The following is a 21,287-nucleotide window of genomic DNA, read 5'->3' on the forward strand; positions in this document are numbered from 1 at the left end:
AAATCTTGATTTCAAAATATAAGTTTAGATTTTTCAGATTTTTGCTAAAATTTTCAATTTTGATATTTCTTTTATTTTAAATGTGTAATGCCATGAGAAGTAAGCAAAAACACATGTCCTTTCCTATGTCCGAAGATAAGCCGTGCACTAACAAATAAAAGTTTACGCAATGAGCATTTCACTGATGTTCATTACCCGTGGTAAATAGTACGAGGTCTAAATACTGGTAAAACAAAGACTATGTGGATCACAGTTCATATAATTATCCAGTATGATCATTCCCTATCTTACCCATTATAAAAACCCGGACCGGGGTGCGAGTGCTCCAGAGAACGTAGAAACATAAGCGGCGTCAGATCTTTTCACGGGTAGACAAGGCAGACACGAAACAATCGGAAACAAGTGGAAACCCGCTATTATGAATAATGCACTTTACGCGAAACAATCGGAAACAAGTGGAAACCCGCTATTAATAACTGCACGAAGAAGTGGGAGGAGCTTTTTGTTCGCACCGAGAACGAAGACCAGAAATGATCTGCGATAAGCTTACTGGATAATTATATGAACTGTGATGTGGATATAGATTTGGACAATTATTTCGTACACAAAACCTACTGCAGAAGTTCTCTAACTACCCGTTGACCTAACAAATAATAACTTATAATGATAATAAATCTTTTGCAAACGTGACATGGGAGTATACACATATATTATCCGTGAGGTAGAGTTGCATGTATTGCTCTGCAACTGAGACCCATGGGTCACAGTTGCTGCAACACTCCACAGGTTTTGGTACCGGTCTACTAACAACACAGAAACAGCTGACATTGGCAAGACTCATCAGCAATTTTCACAAAATTGAGCACCGTAATTGCATAGATAAATCTCTTTATTTAGAAAAACATGTAAAGCTTTTATTTCTGTTTCCGCAGAGCATATTTCTTCATCTTAACCAAGGGTGCATCAAAAATTCTTATATGAGGGGGGAGGGGAGGGGTATAATAAAAAATTTCAAGAAATGCATCAAGAATTTATATATATGCATTTTTCTACGTTTAAAAAGAATTAAAGAAATTGGGGGTCGGAAAAAAAATATTCGGGGGGGGGATGTTCTAACCCCTTACCCTCTCTCCAGGTACGGTCTTGGCCCTAACTGTTTTTTACAATTTGAGGAAACAACAACTATTTCCACTTATAAAGGCTCATGCAATGGGTCAGGGAAGCCATAGAAAAAACTGCAAAAAAACAAAAACAAAAAAACAACACATATTTTCAAAGATTTAGTAATTAACAGAGACACAAGTAGTTTAAATATCAATTCAAATTTATGATGCTATTTTAGGAAAATGAACTTGTTGTAAAGAATTTCATTCGTTCATCCAAAATCATAGAGGGATTAAATTAAATAGAAAACCCAAGCGTCAATAGGAAACCCAAGAAAACCCAAGCGTCAATCTGTACTGGATACCAATAAAAATATTGTTTCTCAATAAAATAATTAAATTCTCTTTCAATTGTTTTAAGTAGCTTATTATCAGTTGCTTCTTTATTGTGCTGATTGGTGTAGCTCATTGATTGTATACTCTACTTCCTCGGTTTCTATATTACGCAGCTATAGTTTATATTGCTTTGATTTTTTTTATTCTCTTTTGATTTTAGATTTCTTTTCCTTCTTTAATTGTTATGGTTGAAGTTTTTCATCTTTCAAGGCTGAGAACGCCGTGTTGTTATACAGACCAAAGAAAAATGGTAACTTATAAGAGTAGGAACCGGCGCTAATGTCAACAAAAAAAAAAGTATCAACGCCATCTAGCATTTGGCGACACTTGTCAATTTTTCAAGTCTTGTAATCGTTTTTCTGTCAGGAACTGAGATCAGGCAATTATTGCTACCCTAATTTTATCAATTACACTAATCAGATTAATTATTCTGATTATTAACCGGAAAAAATGCCAAGTGTCGTCAAACGCTAGATGGCGTTGTTGCTGACATTAGCACCAGTTACCAATCTTATAAGCTACAAATACTCTTTGATACAGAGTCGTGTGATTGCCCTTCTTCTAATGCTTACTACTGTCCAAAGACTGTTTTTTTCAAGATTTATCTTCTTAGCTTTGAAATTTGATTAAATTTATCTTCAAGTGCACATATCGGATTGTTCATACTTAGCGCAAAAAAAATTTCTAAGGTTTTTCTTACCACCAGAAGATTGGTACAATATCATCATCAGCAGCAACTGATTTTATGCTTCCCTCTTGTCTACTGTTTCTTTATGCTAAATTTACGGAAAGAGGCAGGTGAATGGCTTAATTTTCTTGTACTAATTTTGAATTACCCAAGTTTGGCCACATTTACATACAAAGTCATTCTCCTAGTCCAAGCAATTTCACAATGTAAGGTTGGTACTTTGACAAAACTTCTAACGATTATTCTTCGACGAAGTGGAAAATGTATATCGGATTTTACAATTGAATGGACGCGAGTAGACTTAGTTAAAACGGTTTAAAAAAAAGTCTGAAATAGATTGCGTTGATTTAAATTCTCCATCTGCCCATGGGAGAGGTTCTGAACAATTTTATTTGCTGTTTCTCTACAAGCATTATTTGCTGTTTCTGAACAGTTTTATTTGCTGTTTCTCTACAAGTATTATTTGCTGTTTCTCTACAGAAAATTATCAGTGGCAAAAAGTGTTCAAGAAAGAAAATCATTGATGGGGTGATAGTCCAATTTAAGCATGACTACTCAAAACAATTGAAGCTAAATATAAAACAGGGTAAAGGGTAATGTAAGATTGGTGTTTTAACAAAACTTTTAATGATTACTCTTCGAAGAAGTGGAAGATGTAGGCCTATATTTAATTTTACAATTGAATGGACGCGAGTAGATAATTAGTTTAAACAGTTTAAAAAATAGTGTGAAATAGATTTCATTGATTTAAATTCTCCATTCGCACATGGGAGAGGTTCTTAACAGTTTAATTTGCTGTTTCTCTACAGAAAATTATTAATGGCAAAAAGTGTTCAAGAAAGAAAAGTATTGATGGAGTGATAGTCCAATTCAAGCATAACTATTCAAAGAGTGGAACTTAAACATAAAAAAAATTAAAGTAGGCAAAAGATGGTTGTGATTTTAATTCTGCCTACTTGAGTATTCAATAAATATTCTTGTGTGATAAATGTCAGTGAGTTTGATATTACCATTTAGCATTTTACGGTTGACCGTAAGGAATTAGATTCTTACTTTGAATATGGGCAGCTTAAAGATACATTTTAAAATCAAAGATCTTCTGGTATAAGTAAACAGCGAAGGTGAAACTTAAAAAGAATAAAATAATTGTCGTCTCATTAAAATCAGTCTTACGAGCCCAAGTTGGTGCTCTTTTAATTCTAAAGTCAGGATAGCAGGTAATTGGTTCTGGTACAATACAAAAACCAATAACCAAGATAGAAAGTATGATAAAACGTGTGTCATTCAACAAGTAAAGAGACAAATCACTGTAGCTCAGAAACGATTTATCAAATCAGTTCAACATTTTGGCTACTATTCAACGCAGTCCTCGGCAACATTTGTCACCTATCCCGTCGTTGTTCGAATTTATATATGTCTCTGGTATAAAATTCTTCACTCTAAGCCACGTTTGCACTGGATTTTTAACTTCCTCACTCAACCGTAAATATATTCCATGTAGAGTCTCTTTAAGGGGTCCAACCAAATGAAAGTCTGAAAGGCAAGGTTAGGGTAGCATGAGTATTTAGAGGGATCTTGGATCCCGGTTTTTAAACAGTTTCTTGGCTTAGCAGTGCCACATGTGGACGTGCATCGTCCCGAAGAAAATAGCACCTTTAGTCAAAAGTCCACGAAGTTTTGTTCAAATGGCAGGCCTTAAAGCATGTATACAGTATTTGGGAATTCACAGGAGCCTACCTATTGTGACTGTCCTGAAGATTGAAGAGCCAGTAACAACCACTATTACAGCGATATGCTCACAAAAAATAAGCCTTTCCATTCGAATGAAACGTCGTGGATTCATGACTAAAAGTGTACTAAAGATGTTCTCTCGATAAAAATGTACACCCACAAGTGTCACTAATAAATCTAAAAATAGTTCAAAACTGGGGTGTGAGACCCTTTCAAATCACCCCTATTGCCCTGAACTCGTCCATCAGGCTTGCATTTGTTTGGACCCCTTAAAGAGACTGTACACAAATCAGAACAAAGGCGTTCTTATTAGAACAAGTTTTGAAATGTAAATCGTTTCCGAGGTACATATACTTGTCTCGTTACTTATTGAATGACCCTTTTATATCCCCGTGTATAAGAAGCTAAAGAGCTTTATATGTTCCCTGGAAACTGCATCAATTCAATAATTTTTCAGTTCGAACTAGCTTGGGACTTACAAGCTCCAAGGGATGGACTTTGGGAATATTTAAGATTTTTTGCTTAAAAATTAACTAAATTGATAGGTAGAGAAATGACCAGACATGTGTTACTGATCATTTTCGGTTATAACATCCATTGACATTTTATGGAATTCTGATTCTTAGAACTTTACAAGTTGGTTCTTTTGGGGAAGGGATTGGTTGGAGGTACTACATCAACAAGTATTTGTTACCACTTTTATTCCCCTTATCTTATTGACTTATGTTTTTAATGACATATATTATTGATTTATATTGTTGACACCATATATTTTTAAACTACTTTAAATTAACTGACTTACTATATTTCCCTACATTTATAGAATTTAGCAAAAACCAGCGCTTTGCTTAAAAAAAACCGCAACCGGGCAAAAAAAAAGGTTCTTTTAGGAGTTGCAAAATCGTTGAATAGCCTGCAGAAAATTAAAGGCGAATTTATAAACGTTTTAAAAAATTCTTTCACCAGTAATGGTACCGATAATGCCTAATGTACAGTTAAAATTCTCTCGAAAACTAAAGCGAGATCAGCTTTCAGTAAAGCGCTAGTTTATCAAAATTCACTTTATCGTATAAATAAGAATTGTAGAGAGAAAACGCTATTATCTATGAAGCAACATGCTTTAGTTGTATAATTTTTTTGCAACATAAAACCCACTTATTAAGTCTAAGTGTATAGCATCAGGTAAACAAGTACGAAACATGTGCAAAAACTGTAGAAACTTTGCTTGATTGAATTTGCTATGGTCACTTTTATCCAAATCATGTATTCTAGTTCTTCCAAAAAAGATCCAATTGTGCTCTTTAGTACTATGAGATATGACATTCGTCAGGCAAGACACACAGGAGGGGGTGATGTAAAAAAACAGGGGTGCATGTATGATAAACCCCCTAACGCTCAAGTTGCTCATTCATTGACGCTTGGTAGAACCGGTTTTTTGTTAGTTTCTTTCAGCTTAGCGTGAGTCAAGACAAAGAGTAGTGACAGAATAGATGGAAAATCCTTAATCTGGGCAATATATTTGCACAATAGGAGGGGGTTGGGGTAACGTATTGAAGTTGAAGTTGAAGTGTGAAAATAGAAAACAATTCTTACTGCATAATATGCAGAATAATTGTACGTAATGCATTAGGCATGCAGACCCGCTATACTTTACCCCCCCCCCTGATGTGAAAATATATACCCCAATTTTTTTTTCTAAAGTATTATATTTTTATCATACTTAGGTATATTTCATTTGGATTGAGCGTCAGAAAAACATATCCGAAGAATATAAGGTAGGGGGTATATCATACAAGTTCTAAAACAGGCACAGGGTCTAAAACAGGGTATTTTTATGTTTACATAAAAAGACACGAAAGAAAAAAAAATCTTTTCATCCCAAACGTACAGTATCTATCCCTTACTTAAGCGACTGCTTTTCAGACAAACTTCTTCTATATCTTAAATAAAGAGTAGAACCAAGTGAATTAAATTTTTTAATATTTGCTCTAATATTAATTACTGATAATTTATGAAAGTTTCATTCACCTAGCTCAGGTAGTGATTCGTTTACCCTAGTCCCTTGCAAATGGAATTATTTTGACTAAGTGATGTTTGTAATAACATTATCATATTTTTTTTTTATTAGCTGTGGATATTTGTGACGGAAATGATTGTTACGTTAACATATTGCATCAAATGGCAAATTAAACAATATTTTAATTTCTTGGCTAATTTTTGTGGGCCTTGGTCATCTTGTATCCTCCCAAGACTCAGATCTTCCTATGCACATGTGGAGTCTAGGCGTCCCCCTACCTCCTGCGGAAAATTCCCCCCTGGATAATTCCCCCATTTTCTCCAAACGTATCTGATCAAAATTTTAAGATAGCCATTTTGTTCAAAATAGTCCAAAGTTCAAATAATCATGCCTCTGGGTGTGGAGACCCCCCTTTCAGCCCCCGGAACAAGGGATGTAAGCTATTCAAGTTGCCAATTGTTAAGATATAAGCTTTTTATTGGAAGGGTGGTTGCATAAACTTTGGAAGAGGACAGATGCCTCAAAGGGTGCATTTTAATGCCAAAATAATCTAACTCTTATTGAGCATTCAGGTAAATACAGAATTAGTTCTAAGGAAGGGGTGGGGAGATGGATGTAGAAATTGATTATTAATCCCTTTTGATTTCTGGGAATGTTTCTGGTCTACGCTATAATTATGAAAGTAAAGAATAGCACAAAACCCCAAGATTAGTTAATTTATTCCATATGGGAGGGGGGCTGCACCTTCCTCATCCCCAACCTCTCTCTCGTGGTCGTAGAAACTTTGGAAGATACTCACTTGATCGTAAATTGAAAGTTCTAGTCCTTTTTTATTAGTTAAAAGTGATTGGAGACCAACCAGCCCTTGTCCTAAAACTCTTTTTGATGTCTGGTCCTTTTGCTACCCCTTAGGACATACAATCGACATATTGAGGTACCTCTTTCGTACATTCTCTGTAGCTGCTCAATTTTGTGGATGGGGGAATTTTCCATGGGGGAAAATTATCGTGGGGAAGTTTTCTGGGGGGTATTCTCTGGGAGTAAAACACCGTCTCGCGCACACGTTAACACTAAAATATATGAAACATGCAAAACACGAAAATTTATGAAAAATTCAAGTTTTATCCAAGCACATCAAGATCCGGTGGCCTTTGAGGGGTGAAAGATAGAGATGGATACTGTAAAAGACTCAAGCATGGATTGATGGGCACTGCCTGAAGTGCGCAGAGAAGGACAAGTAATGTAACAAAAGAAGATTGAGATTTCGGGCAAGGAGACATTTTGGGAAAGGGGTGTTAAGACAATCTTTTAAATAAATTCCAATGAATTGGGTATTAAAGAATTTTCACTCATTGGGATTTTGGCCCTATTCGACCAAAAATATTGTTTTGTCGCATAAAATGGCACTTTCCTATGACATGATGTCTTGTTTTATTTTTTTACCTGTATAGAGCGTTAGAATTTTAATTTACGTATAAGTGTACCCCTTATGACAAACTACAAACTCTAGTTCGAAACGATCATCACTGAAAAAAAAAGAAAAGAAAAGGGGACGCAACAGACCTATACTAAAATTTGATTTTCGTCGTTTTTCAATATTAGGGACTGTAAGCCTCCAGTTAAGCATTTCATTCGATTCAAAATTGGTTGGGACCTCAAAATTTGCATTTACCAGTATTTTCAACCAACTCGGACAAAGATTGATATTTTGCAGCAGGAAACAGCAGAAAAATTGCACTTTTTTGTGGAGTGATATCTTTCGTTACTTAAAGAGGACAATAAGTATTTCCAATTAGTTCCAATGAGCCCTTTCCCTATGCCATACAACCACTGGCTCTTTACAATCACCTGTGGGGGAAAAAAGGGACACATCAGTGCCACCCATGCAATAGTTTCATTTTCCTTGTTGTTGAATATGAACATGTGCTTTTTATTTCGTTTTAACGTCATAACTGAGAGGTTTCTTACTATTGTTTTGGGAATTCTCAAAAATGTGTTTTTTATAACTGAAGTGCTTCTAATCAATACCTAATCCGTGGACATTAAAACCAGTTTCTTTAGGCCAGTATTGTAAGTGAAATTGCATAATTTATTTTTAAAAGTTCCCTTGTTAATATCCTATAGCACACCTGCTACATTTTTCAAATTTGGACATTGTTGCCAAGCGAAGATTCGAAGTCGACAAATCCACGAACTGTAAATTACCGACAGACTATGTCAGTGCCGAAAATTTTTTAAATTACAGGAAGAAATAGGCCTTAATAAACGTTGAGCCTGCCGAGACTAGTCAATTAAACTGCGGGAGACAAGTGGTATGTATTTCACAGTACCACGATACCTACGAGGACTAACCTCTTAAATTGTGGGGAACAGGTATATATGGTCTTTGAAAGAAAGTTTAGATGCTGTTAAGCAAGCACAATGTCGAATGATAATGAAAGGCTAGTACATAATGCAACACAAAGATATATTTATCGCCAGTATTACTCGCAAATCAGATGGATGACAATTGATAAATTGCTGCGGGGTTTTTCGACAAGGACGCAATTATGAAAGCTAAAGGGGATTATTAGGCATTAATCGACTAAGACTTCAGATAATTCAATCGCAATCCTAAAACTGTTCAATTGGTGCGAGGCTAATCAGGTCAAACTACAGAAATTTGTGATCTTACGGCTTAATAAGATTCCCACTTCACCTGGTGAAATAAATGATAAGGTTACTGAGAAAGTGACAGACTTTTTTTTCTAACGATTTGAAGACCTCTATTGGACCTGAGAAAAAGGCCCGTGAATCTGAGAAACCTGCTGCATCGATTAGTCAGAATCATGAGTCGAATCATGCTACAACATTCAATTAATTAGTCAGTCCCTCTACCAATTTACCATATTCTGCTATTCTCAAGAGTCCTCTGTCGGACCTTAATAAACCTGTAAAATGTTCACGGATGACAAAATTCGCGGTCAGTCAATTGCATCAAACATAACAGACAGAAATACTAATGTCGATCCGAAGCTTAAGTGTCCATCATTTACTGGCATTAGACCGTTAGGTCCCTGAAAAAGTGGATGAAATGAACCTCTGTAGTTTTACAGTTAACTGTCGTAGCACAAATCGAATTTGCAACAGCAGATCATTCAAGCTTTATTTTAAGTCAAAGGTTGTTCTTGATTCTGCCTTTCTTCCTCACTTGTAATAAGACATGAGAGACTGCCTATTAGTATGTTCAAACACTTGCCACTCCAATACTTTTCGTACCAATCATACGGTCATCGTGCATCTGCACATAAAGGAAAGCAGAGGTTCTCCAGATGTGGTGAATCTGAACATTCGGCAATTGAACATCATTCTTGTAAAAAGCACAGGAGTGTCAACTGTAATCCCTCGGATCGTGCGTGCTATAGTCTTAAGTGCTATGTCTATCCCTCTCTATTGAAGAACTTCTATGCCTTAACTAAAAACAAAATTCGTGTCACGGAAAATCAATGGAAAGTATTAAATTTCTCTTGCTGTCTAAACTTTTTCTGAGTTTAATGCGGCGGATCTCCAGAAATTATTTCTTACGAGTGACAGCCGTTATCTGCTAGAATTCTCTTCTACCCAAATTATGTTTTTCGATTTCTCTATCAAGCGAAGAGTACTCGTGGTAGGACCTCTAGTAGGTCAGCCCTGCTGATAAAAAAAAAGAGCTGTCTGGTAGTCTAGCCTCAAAGCAGGGCAATTGTCTTACTGTTAAAATATCGATGGTGATCAAACAGCTTGAGATAACGAGCTGCAAGAAAGAGAAAAAACTGAAAAAATATAAATGTTTTTACTTCTACAATTTTAATAAATCAAATAATATTAACATTTTGATTACTAAATATCAGTATATATATATATTAAAATGAGAATGCACATTCATTTGTATTTTTTTCAGTAAAGTGCAAATTATGTTCTGGCCTTGGGAAGGCATATGGGTTTTGAGCCCAACTTATGTTAGATTCTGCTCGTTTTGAGTTTGACTCGGTTATTTATTGTAATTTCTGTTCGTTTTGGGTTTCATTTATATGTCGATGCTGATTTGTGGTAGTTTCACGCTTTGTAGATTATTTGATTTTATTTTTGCTCATTTTTTGTTTAATGGAGTTCTTTACTTTTCTCTGAAAAGCTTATTTTGTGGAAAAAGATTTTTTTATTAATTTCTGTTCATTTATACTGACATACTCTTTTCAGGGAAAAAGAAAATAATACTTTAAATCTTTTTGTTTTTTTTAAGAATTTATAGTTTGTATGCTGGAGAAAAATTTTCAGCAATTTTTAACAACATATACCCTTTTAAAATCTGGACACAAAAAACAGTGTTTAATTTAGTTTCATACCTCCTCTAGTTGACCTGAAATGGAAAACATGATACCATTCGGAAAAAAACCTGTTTACTTTCTCTGATAGCTTGGATACACTTACGCTATTTTGATTTGGTTAAATTTTAAGAGCAGAAGTAGCCCCGAAAGTTTGAACATAATACCATCAGTCCTTCTTCGGATACTGCTGAGATGCCTGACTTGGAATTAGCATTAACACAGTGCATTTTGATTTAATCTTAAGGCAACATTTAGTTTTTAAACATAAAGGCAAACGGGAGGGTGGGCGTGGGAGGGGGATTAGTTTTCTTCTGATCACTTACGACTATTAAAAGGGCATCAACCCTTTCTATTTTCAATCGAATGAGCCCTTTTCGAAGTTCCTACGACAACTCCTTCAATAGGAAGTTCCCTGGTCTAAACAACAACAACAACAAAAAAATAATACATTATACCCACATCGATCTTTACTATAAAAATGTCAAGCCTTCCAATCACTTTCAACTATTATAAAGGACACTAAGCCTTTAGATTTCCAATCGAATGAGCCCTTTTTGAGTTTCTACTACAACGTTTTCTATAACACCTTATATGCCCCAAGGCACAAATTACAACCCTTACCCTAAGGGCTGTGAGGGTGGTTGTCATCCTTTAAGACCTAATTTCCAGAACTTTCAACAACTTTAAACAAAATGACTATCTCAAAATTTTGATTGGATATGTTTTGGAAAATAGTGGGCGTGAGAGGGGCGTTAGTCGCTCTCCAATCACTTTCAACTATTAAAAAAGGTATTGGCCCTTTCAATTTCCATTCAAATGAGCCCTTTTGAAGTTTCTACGACAAAGCTTTCGATAAAAACCTTAAATTCCCCCAGGGCATACCTTACAACCCTGGCCCTGCAGGCTGGGGGGGGGGGGTTGTCATCCTCAAAGACCTAATTTCTAGAACTTTTTGCAACGTTGAAAAAAATGGCTAACTGACAATTTTGATTGGATGTATTCGGGGGACGGGTGGGCATGAGAGGGGGGTTAGTTACCCTCCAATCACTTTCAACTATTGAAAAGGGCACTAGCCCTCTCAATTTCAAATTGAATGGGCCCCCTTTGAAGTTTTTACGACAAATCTATGTATAAAACATTTATATGCCCCCCGGGCGTAACTTACAACCTTTGCGCATGGGGCTCTGGGGGGTTTGTCATCCTTAAATACATAATTTCAAAACCTTTTCAATACGTTGAACAAAATGGCCATCTCTAAACTTTGATTGAATGTGTGTGAGGAAATGGTGGGCGCTTGAGGGGGGTTAATTACTCTCCACTCATATTCAAATGAGCCCTTTTTGAAATTTCTACAACAACTTTCTATATAAACCTTATATGCCCCCAGGGCATAACTTACAACCCTTGCACTGAGGGCTCTGATGGGGTTATCATCCTAAAACACCTAATTTCCAGAACTTTCGACTACGTTGAACAAAATGGATATCTCAAAATTTTGATTGGACAGGCTTGGGGAAATGGTGGGTTTGAGAGGGGGTTAGTTGCCCTTCAATCAGATTCGACTATTAAAAGGGCACTAGCCCTTTCCGTTTCCAATTGAATGAGCCCTTTTCGAAGTTTCTACAACGTCGCTTTCTATAAAAAGCCTTATATGCCCCCAGGGCATAACTAACAACCCTTGTCCTGAGAGCTGTGGGGGTGGAGAGGTTATCATCCTTAAACACCTAATTTCCAAAAATTTTAACTACGTTGAATAAAATGGCTATCTAAAAATGTTGATTGGATGTGTTTGGGGAAAAGGTGGGCGTGAGACGGAGGTTAGTTGCCCTCAAATCACTTTCGAGACTATTAAAAACGGCACTAGCACTTTGAATTTTCAATTGAATGAGCCCTTTTTCAAGTTTCTACGACAAAAATTTCAATAAAAACTTATATGCCCCCAGGGCATAACTTATAACCCTTGCCCTGGAGACTGTGGGGGGGGGAGTGTTCTATTCAAAGATATAATTTCCTGAACTTTAAACTGCGTGGAACAAAATGGCTATCTCAAAATTTCTATTGGATGTTTTTTGGGCAAATGGTGGGCGTAGAAGGGGTATTAGTTGCCTTCCAATCACTTTCGACAATTAAAAAGGGCACTAGCCATTTCAATTTCCAATCGAATGAACCCTTTTTGAAGATAAATAAAAACCTTATTTGCCACAAGTTCATAACTTACAACCTTTGCCCTGAGGACTGTGAGGGGGGGGGGGGGGGTTCATGCTCAAAGACCAAATTTTCAGAACTTTCAACTACGTTGAACAAAATGGCTATCTTAATGAGCCTTTTTTGAAGTTTCTACGACAACGCTCTCAATAAAAAACCTTATATGTCCCCAGGATATAACTTAAAACCCTTGCTCTGAGTAATGTGGGGGAGTGTCCTCCTCAAAAACATAATTTCTATCTGGAAATCATTTAGGCTGAACAAAATGACTATCAAAAAATTTTGATTGGATGTGTTTGGGGAAAAGATGGGCGTGAGAGGGGGGTTAGTTGCCTTCAAATCACTTTTGACTATTAAAAAGGGCACTAAACCTTTGAATTTCCAATCGAATGAGCCCTTTTTCAAGTTTCTACAACAAAGATCTCAATAAAAACTTATATGCCCCCAGCGTATAACTTATAACCCTTGCCCTGAAGACTGTGGGGGGACTTTCCTGCTCAAATATTTAATTTCCTGAACGTTAAACTGCATGAAACAAAATGACTATCTCAAAATTTTAATTGAATGAGTTTGGGGAAATGGTGGGGTTGGAAGGAGTCTTAGTTGCCCTCCGATCACTTTCGACTATTAAAAAAGACACTAGCCTTTTGAATTTCCAATCTAATGAGCAGTTTTTGAAGTTATTACGAAAGCGCTTTCTGTAAAAACCTTATATGCGCCCAGGGCATAACTTACAACCCTTGCCCTGACGGCTGTGGGGGAGTGTCGTCCTCAAAAACATAATTTTTATCTGGAAATAAACTACACTGAACAAAATGGCTATCTCAAAATTTTGACTAGATGTATTTCGGGAACTGGTGGGCGTGGAAGGGGTGTTAGTTGCCTTTTAATCGCTTTCAACTATTAAAAAGGGCACAAGCCACTCCCATTTCCAATTGAATGAGCCCTTTTCGAGGTTTCTACAACAACTTATTTGATACGAAGTGCCCTGGACTAAAGGAAAAAAAAAATAAATAATACATTGTACCAACATCGGTCTTATATGCCCCCAGGGCATAAATTAAAATCCTTGCCCTGAGGGTTGTGGGGGAGTGACCTCCTCAACAATATTTTTTCTATCTGGAAATCAACTACGCTTAACAAAATGGTTATCTCAGAATTTTTATTGGATGTGTTTGGGGGAATGATGGGCGTGAGGGGGGGGGGGCTAGTTGCCCTCCAATCACTTTCGACTATTAAAAGAGCACTAGCCACTCCAATTCCCAATCGAATGAGCCCTTTTCGAAGTTTCTACGACAACTCCTTCGATACGAAGGTATCGAAGGAGGTCTAAGGTTTAAGACCAAGAAATAAAAATAAATAATACATTGTGCCAACATCGTTCTTTACTAGGCAGCGCTATTGCGCTGCCTATGATAGATCCTGCAAAAGAATTGGCTGTTTGTGATGATTCTAAATATATAAAATTCATTAAGTTTAATCTTGCCCATCAAAAACTTCAAGCCTAAGGAAATTTACCTGATTTTGTAAAAAGGGGGAAAACACCCCCCAAAAAATCAAGCCATCCTATTGAAAATCGCACCATCAGATTTAGCATATATGAGCACCTTACTGTAGTTGTTTCAAGCTCCTACCTACAAAAATATGAATTCTTTTGTTGGTGTTTTCTTTCCCAGAAGAAAGACCACGTGATGCGTGTGTATTATTTTGTTTTTCCCAGGAGTGATTATATCAACCCAGTGGTCCTAGAATATCAAAGAGGGCCCATTTGAATTGAAATCAAAATTCTAGTACTCTTTTTAAGAGACCCAAAAAGATCGGAAGAAAATTAGCCAACTTCCCACGCCTTTTTTCCCAAAGACACTCGATTAAAATTTTTAGATAGTCATTTGATCCAGCATAGTTGAAAAGTCCAATAAATATGTATTTGGAAATGACATTTGTCCCCTCAAAGTCCCTGAGAAAACGGCTTTAAACTACGCAATTTGCCCATTGTTCAAATATAGAATTTGTTATTGGGAAATATATGGAAATTCCTGTGGGTGGGGAGTTCTACTGGGACATTTTTTGGGCGGATTGAGGAAAGCCTACAGGCGGAACTTGTTAGGGGGAATTTTCCACAGAGAAGGGGGAGGCTATCGTGGCATTATTTTAAAAACGGTCAGAAATTAAATTCAAAAACAACATTTTTTTTAACTGAAAGTAAGGGGCAACATTAAAACTTAAAACGAAAAAAATTATTTTGTAGGTGAGGGGGGCTGCCGCTTCCTCAAGCCTCGCTCTTTATTCTAAAGTTCTATAAAAATACTTTTCATTCAAATTCGGTATTTCTTAATTCTTTAAGAAATACCGCTCTGACACAAGAGTTCGAACAAGAGAACACAAGAGATGAGTTTGAATGAAAAGTATTTGTTAGAGAACTTTAAGACTTTAGCGTAAAGAGCGAGGGTTGAGGAAAGATTACCCTTCCTCATTTATGCTATAATTTTTGTTTGTTTTCAGTTTTAATGTCAGTTTTTTACCATCAATAACAATATTTTGAGACTTCAGCCGCTTGGTCGAATACGTATTTGTATCAGTTGACACAGGAGGAACAGACTTTTGCTGTTTTTTTTTTTACGAGAAGGCACTTGGCAAGGAGCGGAAATATCGGCTATGTACACCAAAATTAACCGGGGAAAAGTATTAAAACAACTGCGGATCCAAACTAGCTGCAGAATATTATTATTCTTAGAGTCAGAAGAATTCGCCATGAACTTTTAATGCTTAGAACTCCTTGGAAAATTAGCTTAGTTTTGTCTTTATATCTTTTCAGTCTTTAAACACAATAACATCTGTGGGAAAGGGGCTCCTTAAATTCTTACCATTGCGAAATCTACAAGAACCAACTTGTGGATCTTAGTAAACTTGGAGGGAAGTAAAGACCCTTGTACCACTTCAAAGAATGAGAATTACTGGGCCCAAATTCGCTTCATCAATACATCTACCTGAAGGAGCTCTTGGATTTTCACCAAACTTACCAGGAAGTAAGAACAAGCGCTGTAGTTATGTCTTTTGCTATTTCGGATTCAGTCTGACATCTTTCCGCGAAGTGGGACTCTAAATTTATATAATTTGTTTGCAAGGATTTTTTTGTGAGAACCTGTTTTCAGTATAAGAAATTTTGTCAGATCGCAGTCAAACTTAGTGGAAACCTCGAGCAAGTGTTCTAGTTTTCTCTTCTGGCGGCTGGACCCTAGCCTAGCTCCATTTGGAATGGGTGAGGGTGGAACATAAATTTCTCTGGTCAGGTCATGCACAAAATTTAGTTGTAAGATTTCAGCAACATCCAATTTCAAAGTGAAGGCTAATTTTTACTGTGCGCGTTTGGGGTCAGGACGTGATCTGACCTCTGTTGGGGAAAAGCTTTGCTGGATTCCTGTCGTCAACTTATATAGCAGAAGAAGATCTTCGATCTCAAAGCAGAATCTAGGGCTAATCGAATCTCTAAATATATCCTTCAAATGAATTTACGTTAAGAGGTAAATCCCCACCCCCCTTCGTCTTTAGATTGATATAGAGGTTTCTTCATGAAATTTGGGAAAGTGTTAGTCTAAAAGTTTTCGTCTTGAGAATTCAGGTACCACTGCATCCTTCAGAAGTATTTTCTGACCTGCCCCATGAAAGTTGAACTGCAACTAAGCAACTCTCAAAAGTCACATACGAATCAACCCCTTCAAATGATGATTTTATTCACAAAATATTTCCTCTCAATCTAGGAGGCCTTACGCAAAGTTTTCTATTTTTATAGTTTTAAGCGTATTGAGCCAGACAATGGCTATAAATGAAACTTCTCTGCGATGCAGCTCTTTTGCTACTTAAAATAACTCTAGAACTCCAAATGTCCATTTAAATTGGTTCTTTTTCATTCTTCTGTGATTATCCCTGAAAAAAAAGAAGAAAAAATGATAACCACCTGCTACTGCCCTCGTTAGGAAAAATATGGAATTTCATATTTGGACAGATAGAGGCTGACATTTGATGTCCCGAGTCCTCGTACACACCCAATTTGACAGTGTAAATTTCATCAATATTATACGCACTTTAAATTCAAGTTCTTCACCTATTTATCCAAGATCATGCAAAGTTTTTATGCTAATGACTTTTCATACGCAACTACGGATTTCGATATATCTTGTTTTCAAGCTTTAATTCTACAATTCCACTTACAATCGACGAGGATTGATCTCAAATCACCGTTCAACACCACGAACGATTATAATTCATTTTGAATATCACCCTTCCATTGCTTTTATATGTAAACTTTGAAATATTGCAGTATGAGAGATGAGCTCACAAGCCAACTGGTGAGCTAAACAGGCGGGTCGACTGTGACCAGGTAGCTGTTGGTAAAAAGTAATTGAAAAAACAATTACTTTAAAAATATAGTTTAATATAGATATTTTTTTATTGCAATTCGGCGCTGATTGTAAATTGGTCGTTAATGACAAAACAGTCTGATTGAGAGTCAACATTCCATTCGAAAGCCATTCTGGGCGTTGTATTATTACGAAGAACTTAGTGTAAGAACTAAGAATTTTTTTAACAGTTTAAATATTTTAAAGAATTAAACAATTTTTAATGTATTTTGAACTTTAATAATTATTTAATAATATAAAAAATATTAATATTTAAGAATGCTGAAACTTGTGAAATCAAAGGAAGTGCTGAAACTTGAAGCGTCACCAAGTTAAATCTCTTGTAGCTCGCAAATTGGTCACAAATAAAGAGTCAAGATGCTTTTCGTCCCTGTTAAAAAAGAGAAAGTAACAAGTTTTATCGGAGTAACAAGCTCTTTCTATTTTTCTGTATAGCTGCAAATAAATTTGAAATAAAGAAGGAAAGCACTGCTTTTCAAAGAATATCAATCTTCACAGGGTGACTTTTAAGATAGAATGCTCATAGTAACGTCAGGAAAGCTTATAAGCGCTGAGAACAATTGACTAGGAAAAAAAGTCATGTCGCGGAATCACAATTATTAAAATATTTTCCCCTTTTTTTACATTTTTGTATTTTTGTTGGTGATCTTCTTTTTGTGAAAACTAAAGGTAAAAAAGGTAAGAAAATTGAAAATTTGAGTGTCTCACGCAATTCTAAAATTTCTATTAAAGAATTTTGCTTTCTTTACTCTTCTCTGCATTTTAAGTACTTGAAAAGGAAAGTATGCAGCATTTTTCGGTAAAAAAGTCACCAAACGCTAGATGGGGTTAATGATTCTTTTTTCGACACTGGCGCCAGTTTCCACTTCTATAGGTTTTACATATTTTTTGGTCCTTACTAAAACACCTTATATATTTTAAACTTAGATATTTAAAATGTTGTATATATGTGTCACGTGTTTTCCCTACGTTTAGTCGGAATATCACATCATCTTTCCCTGCTTGTAAAAAGTGCCTTCAGTGGGTGGGCCGTCGAATCAAAGAAAAGACAAAAAGACCTTCTCTTAGATTAAAAAAAAACTTTTATGTCTTCATAAGACAAAGCAAAAATTTTCTTACCCCCCCCCCCCCACTCTGGTATGTTTTTGAGAATTAAGCGCCCCTGTTCAAGTTACAACTGGAGGCTTGTCGTAAAATTGCATGGGCTGAAAACTAATTTTTACCCAACAATTTCAGTACACCTTTTTGATGAGATACGGATAGTGATAAAGTCGTAATATGTGCGTCGTAAGAAACTAACTCTGAAAAATGAGGATTTGATAAATACACATATAGTACCTATTTAAGATGCATCATTTCGTTAATTACTTATATAATTGAGCCATGGTTTTATATTATTTACACATTAGGCGAAGGATTACTTACACAAGGGCGAATTCAGAGTTAAGTCCTTACTTTTGGCCAATGTGGGGGAATGGGGAGGATGACTTAATTCTTTTCTTGGGTTATTGTGAGATTTAAATGGTCCGAGGGAGGAAATTTACCCGGTGTGGAATACAAGGGAGGAATAGGCGGATAGAATATTAAGTGATAGAACTTTTATGGTGACTAAAAAGTTGGGTAAAAGTAAAAGCTAATAAGTTTGTGGGTACAGATGCACACGGACCATTTCCTGTAATTTATGTATAATTTAATCAGGATTTAAATGTGCATATTCGTTTATATTTTGTACAATGTTATATTTTTTAATTAACAATGGCCCATAAACATTTTTAGTCTAAATAAATATCATATCATCAAGGTCGTATCCAGGGGGGCTAGGGGGTTTGAACCCTCCTCGAAACGTTTGTCCGACTCGTAAAAAGTAACAAAAATAAATGTAAATTTTTTTTTTGTGTTTTTTAAAGTTGTTGTTTGTACCCTCCCCCCGGAAAAAATCCTTTTGTAAACACCCCAAACCAACTCCCACCCCCACCCCCCCACCCCCCAAAAAAAAATCCTGGATACGCTCCTGCATATCATATCATTATTTATTTCTAAAAACTTATATTTCTTTTTTTTTCCAGGTCTATAAGAAATAAGCGGAGGATTAGCAAACGAGTATCTCCCAAGCAGCAAAGTAGTTTTGAGACTGATGGTCTTGCTGAACTTCCCCCAGAAACAACAGTCAACAAAGATATCCCTAACATTTAGTTAAAGGAGCAGTGAAGGCTTTAATAGCCTACGATTTTAATTTTTTGCAAAATGTTTAAAATGTTTTGAAACGTTTCGACTGTTCAGAGCAAAATTAATAGAAAAAATAGAGAAATTATGGGCATATCTTAATTTATGAAAAATATTTTTTTTATCTGTGTAAATATGGCAACGTTTCTTGCACTCCGAGTTTTTTTGAGCCTAAGATACGATTTGAATACTAGAATCAAGAGTGTATCTGGGATTTTTTCAGGGAGGGGGGGGGAGGGAACAGAATCTTAAGAAACGCATAAAAACCTTATTTATTTGCATTTTTTCACGTTTTTATGAGTCAAACAAAATTTTTTGGGGGGAGGGGGTTCAAACCAGGTACCCCCCTGGATACAGGCTTCAGTAGAATTGCCTCAAAAATGAAAATAGTAACCGTAAGCTGGACAGCCAAGAGGTACAGCGTAAAATTAGCAGAAATGAAGAAAAGCTGGGCATTTTTATCTTTAAAAGAATCATCATTGCTTCAGTAAAAATAATGTGACTGGAAAACCTCCTTAACCTGACTAAAAAGTATCCGTTCTTTTCTACCTTATGCTATGTGGAAGATTTCTTATATGTAAGTTTGACAAAGTATAACAAACTAAATTTCGTAACAAACCAAAGTTTGTTTATTTGGCTTTTTTCTACAAAGTTTGGCTTCAAGCTTTAAAAAGGAACATTTAAAAGCTATCTTAAAAGCTTGGCAACCCTATCTCCAAAACTATCAATATCGTGCAAGGTGACTTTGTATCTTAATAGAGTTTAAAATAATAAGGGAAAATCTGAAAATCTTAGAAATTACCTTTATTTCCATTTATAAAAATGTAAACAAAACTTTAAGTGACAAGAAAAGCGGGATAGACAACAGAAATAAAAAAAGTAGAGAGTAGAGGATTTTATTATGGTTGCATGACCATATTCGTTAGTCAACGCAAAAGGTTATCTCCACCTCTACAAATTGGAAGGTACAAAAAGGCTTCCAAAAAAATGATTAATTTGTTAGATACAGATTTAGCTCTAATTCATACCATGGAAGGGATCTGGACATATTTAAAAAATTAAAAATTTTATTCAAATAAAATTAAGTAAAATTATTTACTACCTAATGAGCCGGCTTCACTAGATTTTTGTTGTCTTCCTCCGCTAGCTTGGCCCTTTGACTTTAAGCACTCAGGTATTAGGGGCTCAGGCCTTTGTCTTCGCCATAGATTTCTCCTTATACGATTTCACGTATCTGACGTTTTGTATATTTGTTTAGTTTTCCGTCCAACTAACTCTCGTTTTTTTTGCATATGGATAATGAAATTATAAATGATAAAATATAAATGAAATATAATTAGAGTAATGATCAAAATAAAATTAAAGACTTTGAATTAATCTATTAGTGTTATTACCATTCTCAAATTAAATAATAATGCTGCATCCAAAAAATGCCACTTTTGGTAAAAAAAAAAAAAAATAAAGAACGTCTAGTGTCAAAGCAATTGATAACGCCTTAAGAAAAAAACTTATAAACGACTTGAAAAAACATAAAAAAAAGAAAACATGAATAAATAGACTATAAACTGTACTCATTCAAATCAGTTAAAAAAAAGTTTTGGTAGTCATCATAAATATGAGTTATTGCCTCAATTTTACACATTTCATGTTTTCTATAGTTTTAATCACCTTCTTGTACTTTTTCCTTTTAGTAAAACAATCATGCAACCAGCTTTTGCTTTTATCCATAAACAGTCTTGCTTATTTGGCATGATGAATAAAATATGCAGTCAATTTCAACAAATAAAATTCACTTTGATAATCATCAATATACGTATTCAAGTTGCCCCTTTTTCTGTAAGAAAATAAATATTCTACATATGCTGGTCAAACTTACTTCCCTACTACAATTGATTTTCTTCATTCGTTTATTTTGCTATTTGCTTTGCAATTATATCCTCTACATGATGTGTATCTAATTTTTATAAAATTTACTACTACATATGCCTAAGTAAATGCTCAAAACAAGTTCCAGAATGCTGTAACTCAACTACTTGATCTCATTAAAACAGAAAGAATATTTTTAATAGCTTTTTATATATTGCTTTTCAATAAACTGTCTCCGAGCTTTGTGGTATGGACATTTCAAGGCTAGTTTTCATTTGTCGCTGAACTCTTAAGTGT

The 21,287-nt window shown here is 35.5% G+C and overlaps 1 protein-coding gene across 2 annotated transcripts in view; it reads left to right on the forward strand.

Moving 5' to 3' along the window:
- The window catches only part of LOC148955127 (popeye domain-containing protein 1-A-like), a 129,116-nt gene extending 109,812 nt beyond the window's left edge, over nucleotides 1-19,304 (forward strand). For both annotated transcript variants that reach the window (XM_089108074.1, XM_089108075.1), the window contains exon 8: nucleotides 18,968-19,304. In XM_089108074.1, the coding sequence (XP_088964200.1) occupies nucleotides 18,968-19,094 (127 nt within the window). In that variant the 3' untranslated portion in view covers nucleotides 19,095-19,304. The remainder of the gene's footprint in view (nucleotides 1-18,967) is intronic.
- Nucleotides 19,305-21,287: the final 1,983 nt, after the last annotated feature.

Source organism: Artemia sp. Qi Xiang Cuo, chromosome 2, assembly GCF_049724085.1.
Source record: "Artemia sp. Qi Xiang Cuo chromosome 2, ASM4972408v1, whole genome shotgun sequence".
NCBI lineage: Eukaryota > Metazoa > Arthropoda > Branchiopoda > Anostraca > Artemiidae > Artemia > Artemia sp. Qi Xiang Cuo.